The sequence below is a fragment of the Colobus angolensis genome, unplaced genomic scaffold (genome assembly GCF_000951035.1).
Source record: "Colobus angolensis palliatus isolate OR3802 unplaced genomic scaffold, Cang.pa_1.0 Scaffold185, whole genome shotgun sequence".
In the NCBI taxonomy this organism is placed as follows: Eukaryota; Metazoa; Chordata; class Mammalia; order Primates; family Cercopithecidae; genus Colobus; species Colobus angolensis.
Genome location: NW_012114988.1, coordinates 3,361,860 through 3,368,870, shown reverse-complemented (window position 1 = coordinate 3,368,870; position 7,011 = coordinate 3,361,860). Strand labels below are relative to the sequence as shown.

Genomic DNA, 7,011 nt, shown 5'->3' with positions numbered 1-7,011 from the left:
ATAAGTGTACAAGGGCACACGGGGCGAAGTGGTGTCTTAGTTCATTTTGTGCTGCTAAAACAGAACACTTGAGACTGCTTAACTTATAAAAAACAGACATTTATTTTCTCACAGTTCTGGAATCTGGGAAGTCCAAGATCAAGGTGCGGGCATCTGGCGGCTGCTGTCCAAAGGGCAGAATGCAGTGTCCTCACACGGTGGAGGGTGGAAGGGCAAGAGACAGTGAGAGAGCAAACTCCCCTTTTCAAGCCTTTAAAACGGCATTCATTTATTCACAGGAACAGAGCCCTCATGACCTAAACACCTTCCACCAAGTGCTGTCTTCCAACATTGTTGTATGGGGATTAAGTTTCTAACAAGAGAATCTGGGGGGACACATTCAAACCACAGCACATGGGGAGATAAGTTTTCATGAAGAGACATGGGGAGGCAAGGTCTTGGGGGAGACAGAGGAGAAAGGGAGCACTTCCCCTATAGGGACTGGATTTGGGTTTTCATTTGTCCTCCCTCTAGGAGCTTGCTTCAGTCTTGGGGTGAATTGAGGTGCAGGGCACATGACAAAGGGATGATTAGCAGGAGGCAGGCTGAGAGGCACTGGCCACAATGCTTTCTTTCATCACTCAGAGAAGGGAGGGGGCACTGGGGCTGGACTGCAAAGGGAAGTTTTGACCAAGGACATGGAGCCTGGGAATTGGGAAGATACAGACCAATGTTTCCCAGCCCTCATTCTCATATGACTTTTGCAATAGTTGATGACAACCTGTACTATTGTTTATTTAACAATTTATTTAAATTGTATCTCTCTTTTTTTTTTCAGGCAGAGTCTCACTCTGGCACCCAGGCTGGAGTGCAGCAGCACCATCTCAGTTCACTGCCGTCTCTGTCTCCTGAGTTCAAGCAATCCTCCCACCTTAGCTTCCAGAGTAGCTGGGACTACAGGCACACACCACCACATCCAGTTAATTTTTGTATTTTTGTAGAGACGAGGTTTTGCCGTGTTGCCCAGGCTGGTCTCAAACTCCTGGGCTCAAGCTATCGACCTACCTTAGCCTCCTGAAGTGCTGGGATTACAAGTGTGAGCCAACATGCCTGGCCCATTTATATCTGTATATACATATATACATATATAAACATATACATATATACACATATACACATATGTATGTATAAACATATATACATCTACATACACATGTATGCATATATACACATATATGTATATGTGTATTATACACATGTACATACATATATGTATATGTATATATACACACATCTATGTATATGTATATAAATGGGCCAGGCATTAAATTAGCTTGTACATATATGTATATATTACTTCCTCTTTAAAGGAAACTTCCTATCTCTATAGTAAATGGAAAACCAGTATCACTTGCCATAATAGAATGAAACCATAGGATAAAGATAATGCAAACAAAACAATTGCATTACATTCTAGCTGGATACTGTTGCTGGTGTAGTCTCTGACTCTTAACAGGTGTTAAAGAGGTGTTTAAGACATAACAACACATAATTCACACAAGAACACATAATTCAGACTTTCTCCTTGATATGAACCAAAGATTAAACATGAACTGAATTTCTTTTCAAGAAGTATGGCATATCAGTTCCTCTGAAGGCTCCTCCTCTGTAATATAACTAGGTCTTAAGAAAATTACAATAAACATAGTTTTATGCACTGCTAGGCTTATATGAAAATAAAGGCTCTCTAAGGTTGGTGGGGGGATGGGAGGAGAATACTAAATTGACAGTAGATTGGGAACAGTCAGCAAATGTAACCAGAGGAGACAGTGTGAGTACCAGCCCTGGAATCCGCACACTAAGCCTAGAGCTCTCTGCGAGATGGGGAAGCTAAATCTGAGACTCTTGCCTTAAGCCCTTATTCTTTCAAGGGAGCTTAAATGTATCCAGTGTGGTAACAGCCTCTGGCTCTTGAAAAAACCAAACACAAATTCTCTCTGGAATAAAGCATCACCAGTCTATGCTCCCAGGATCCCTACAGATTATGTTCAACCAATTAAAAAAAAACACACACAATAAAATTTCACAATAAAAAAAATTACCAAACACGCCAGGAAACAAGCTTCGCTGAGTGAGATCAACAGAATTATCTAAATACAGATTTAGAATCATATGAATTTCTGTTACTGGAACGGTCAGATACAAAATATAAAGTATGAAGTGTTTACAGAAAAAAAAAATTAACTAAAAACTGAACAAAGACCAAGAGACCATAAAAATTGATCAGGCAGATTGGAAAGAAACCACATAGAACTTTTAGAATTGAAAATTATAATCACTGAAACTCAATATACTTGTTAAGCATCAAATTAGAGAGAGATGAGTAAACTAAGAGACAGATCTGAAGAAATTATCCAGAAGGCAAAACAGAGACAAGGAGATGGAAAATGTGAAAGATAAGGAAATTCCAATGAGAAAGCATTATACACAGCACATTAAATTAATTAATATACGTAAACACTCAGAATAGTGCCTGGCAATTAGTATCAACAAAGCCAAATGTTGGTTCTTTGAGAAAATCAAGTGTTGGTTCTTCTGATGATAACAATTTAAAAACCTCTGGCAAGAGGAATGGAGAGAAATAAAAAAGACATTGCCCAAATAAACAAGATCTGGCATTAGCTGAGACAAAAAGATAAGCATATACTATAAACATAATGGTAATACATTGGAAAATATAGATGAAATAGGCAAGATAATAGAAAATGTCATTTACCAAAACTGACTAAAGGGAAAATAGAAAATTTGAACCATCATATAAACATTGAAGAAATTGAAGGTTGAATTAATAGTTAAAATTTGACTGAAAGTGCATATACCAATCCCGGGGTATTCACAACGGAATTCTAACAAACTTTCAAAGAACAGATTATTGGAGGAAATATTCCCCAATTTATTCCATAAGGCAAATAAAACTTTGATATTAATACCAAGTAAGAATAATGCTAAAAAAGAAAATTGGCCAGGTGCAGTAGGTCACATCTGTAATCCCAACACTTTGGGAAGCAGAGGTGGGAGTATCACCTGAAGCCAGGCATTCCAGACCAGCTTGGGCAACACAGTGAGACCTTCATCTCTAGGGGGGAAAAAAAATTCTGAGCATGGTGGCACACTCCTGTAGTCCTAGCCTGGGAAGTTGAGGTTGCAGGGAGCCAAGATTGTGCCACTGTACTCCAGCCTGGGTGACAAAGCGAGACCTTGCCTCAAAAAAAAAAAAAAAAAAAGAGTTTAGCAAAGTGGCTGCAATAAGAGCCAAGGCAGGCAGATCACAAGGTCAGGAGTTCGAGACCAGCCTGGCCAACATGGTGAAACCCTGTCTCTACTAAAAATACAAAACAAAATAGCAGGGTGTAGTGGCATGTGCCTGTAATCCCAGCTACTGGGGAGGCTGAGGCAGGAGAATTGCTTGAACTCAGGAGACAGAGGTTGCCGTGAGCTGAGATCATGCCAGCACTCCAGCCTGGGTGACAGCAAGGCTCTGTCTCAGGGAAAAAAAAAAAAAATCAATATACAAACATCAATTGTATTTTTATATACAGGAAACAAATGGAAATATTATTTTTGCCTAATCCCACATCAAGACTTACAATGAAATTGTGGTAAGCAAAACAATATGATATTGATGCAGTTACAGACATAATAATCAATGCAACCAGACTAGACCCCCAATTATTTGCAAACCTAATACATGAAGGGGAGATATATCAATTCTGTGAGTAAAGGATGTACTATGGAACTAATCTTGAGATAACTGGTTAGCCACCTGGGGTGGGGCTGGGGGTGATTGAACCCTTACCTCACACCACATACAAAATCAATTTTGAGTGGATTAACAACTTAAAAGTAGGACACAAAAATGTAAAACTTCAGAATAAAATGTGAAAGAATATTTTTATGACCTAGAGATAAGGTAAGAGTTTTTTACATGACTTAAAAGAAAAACTTGGCACTTTGAGCTATATTAAAATTAACGATTTCTGTTCATCAAAAGATACCATAAAGAAAGTGAAAAACAACCCATAAATTGGGGGTATATTTGCACACACATAACCACAAATAAGTGGCAGCATATAAAGAATATAGATATGTATTAAATTTTGACAAATCAATAAGAAAAAGGCAACCTAGGAACAAAATGGACAAAAGATATGAGCAGACCTTTCAAAGAGAAAATGCATATATGGTGGATAAACATATGGAACAATAACCAATCTCATTAGTAGCTATATTAATTTGCATTTAGCATCCAAATGAACTGTACTATTTTACACCCTCTAGGTCTGCATTGTGCAGGAATCAAGCACACAGACTCTGGAGCCAAATCCTGGCTCCTCCATGGACTTGGGAAGGTAGCAACATCTCCATACATGCCTCAGTTTTCTCTATGGAAAAAGGAACATTAACCCAGCAAAATCCAATTGGAAGTGGCTACCATTATTCCCCCAGCTCCTGTTTCCATTCTGTCAACTTCAAATAGTGCTACCTAATATCTTAAACAATTGGATTTTTTTGACTTCATTTATAGGATTATGGCAGGATTTGGCTGTGATAACTAATTCATAAGTATTGTATGAAAATTAATATATAATGAAACTGTGTCACAGTCATTCTCTACCCCAATGGGCTTCAAATTTTTATTTTGCTTACATATATTTAAAAATAATCTTGAAAAATTATATACCCTCTCTGCACACTTTAAAACTTAGATTTAAAATCCCAGCACTTTGGGAGGCCAAGGCAGGCGGATCACAAGGTCAGGAGTTGGAGACCAGCCTGGCCAATATGGTGAAACCCCATCTCTACTAAAACTACAAAAAAATTAGCTGGGAGTGGTGGCAGGCACCTGTAGTCCCAGCTACTCGGGAGGCTGAGGCAGGAGAATAGTTTGAATAGGTTGCAGTGAACCGAGATCATGCCTCCAGACTAGGCGATCATTGCACTCCAGACTAGGCGAGAGAGCAAGACTCCGTCTCCAAAAAAAAAAAAAAATTCCTCAGCACAAGTTCAAATAGTTGCACAAGATACAACTTTATACCCAGCATAGTGTAAATATTGACCTTTTAAAACAAATGATTACATTACTCTTTTAAATGCACTCAACAGAATCTGAAAATCTGCAATTAGTTGCCCTTCCATATTCGTTTAAAAAATCATATACGATGAAAAAAATCTTTTTTTTTTTTGTTCGTTTCTTTTTTTTTGAGATGAAGTCTAGCGCTGTCGCCCAGGTTGGAGCGTGGTGTCTGGACCTTGGCTCACTGCAACCACTGCCTCCCGGGTTCAAGGATTCTTCTGCTTCAGCCTCCTGAGTAGCTGAGACTACAGGCGCCCGTCACCACGCCCGGCTAATTTTTTTGTATTTTTAGTACAGACGGGCTTTCACCATGTTGACCAGCCTGGTCTCGAACTCCTGACCTCGTGGTCCGCCCGCCTCAGCCTCCCAAAGTGCTGGGATTACGCATGAGCCACTGCGCCTGGCCAAAAAAAATCTTATGTTGATGACACTATTATGTGTCTCTGCAACAAAAGTATAGCTAAAAATGGAAATGTAAGGGCCCACAAGCTTCGCTGGATCACTCGCTCCCGCCTCCCGCCCCATGCCCGGCCATGGCAGAGCCCTTGTCCGCCCAGCACCCAGTGCCTCTCGCGGAGTCGGAGCTGTACTTCCTCATCGCCCGGTACCTATCGGCGGGCTGGTGTCCGAGAGGGGCCCAGGTGCTGGTGCAGGAGCTGGAGCAGTGCCAGTTGCTGTGGAAGAGGTTGGACTGGGAGGGCAACCAGCACAACAGGAACCACGAGGAATTCGTCTTGTCCAGTAAGCATGTGGCTCTTGATATCTATTGCAAATCTGCCAAGCGCATCGGTCCTATGTTGGATAAAGAAATTCTGGCTGGGTGCAGCGGCTCACGCCTATAATCCCAGCGCTTTGGGAGGCCGAGGCTGGTGGATCACCTGAGGTCGGGAGTTCGAGACCAGCCTGACCAACGTGAAGAAACTCCGTCTCTACTAAAAATACAAAAAAAATAGCCGGGCATGGTGGCACTTGCCTATAATCCTAGCTACTCGGGAAGCTGAGACAGGAGAATCGCTTGAATCCCGGAGGAAGAGGTTGTGGTGAGCCGAGCTTGAGATCATGCCATTGCACTCCAGCCTGAGCAACAAGAGCGAAACAACATATCAAAAAGAAGAGGAAAAAGAAAAAAAAAAAGAAATTCCACCTAGTATTTCAAGAGTCGCTTCTTTGTTTGGTGCAGGAAGGCAGTCTTTGCTACTTACAGCAAAAGGTGACTTAATTTGAAGAAGTGTTCTGCTTTGTATTAATAGCTTAATAATGATTATAATTGTGAAATAATGTAAGCATTGTGGAAAAAAGGTGATAATGTAACTATAAATCATGCAGTGTACTATAAAATTCTCTGCATTTAGCATAGAACATTGAATTTTATTACATAAGTGTTTAACGGGCCCTTCCGTAGTAAAAAGTTGACAAAGACATAGGTGTTAAGCTAAAAAGCTTGAATTTATTCTGAGATGTGTTTGAGGTTTTATCAATGTGAGTTCTTAATTTTCCATTTTGTAACTCACTCATAACTTCATTGAATGTAATTGTATGTGTCTTAAAAACTCTTTAAATGCTAGAAGTATTTCATTTGATACTTGGATTCTGAAAGCCCTTTGTTATAAAGGGAAATGATTTTTCTTTTGCAAAGTTATGTGCTAGCAAAATGTTTGAAATTGCTATTCTTTTTCTGTTAGCTTGGTATATATGATTTAGACTAAGTATATGTATGTGATATAGTCTATGCGTACACGTGGCTAAACTGCTAAGGGGCAAAGATCGTTGGGTCTTCTGATGCTGAGCATACATCAAGTTCACCCCATGATTATTTTTTATTATGAGTCATTGCTGACATGATGCTACCTCTTGGATGCAACACCAATATAAAGCTTAACTGAGGCCAGGCACGGTAG

At 40.1% G+C, this 7,011-nt stretch overlaps 1 protein-coding gene across 1 annotated transcript; it reads left to right on the top strand.

Moving 5' to 3' along the window:
* The first annotated feature begins 5,598 nt into the window (after positions 1-5,598).
* Positions 5,599-6,337, top strand: LOC105510248 (bromodomain and WD repeat-containing protein 1-like). The gene is made up of 2 exons (XM_011939930.1): positions 5,599-5,916; positions 6,245-6,337. The coding sequence occupies exons 1-2, from the start codon at positions 5,647-5,649 to the stop codon at positions 6,335-6,337; spliced, it is 363 nt and encodes a 120-aa protein (XP_011795320.1). The 5' UTR covers positions 5,599-5,646.
* Positions 6,338-7,011: the final 674 nt, after the last annotated feature.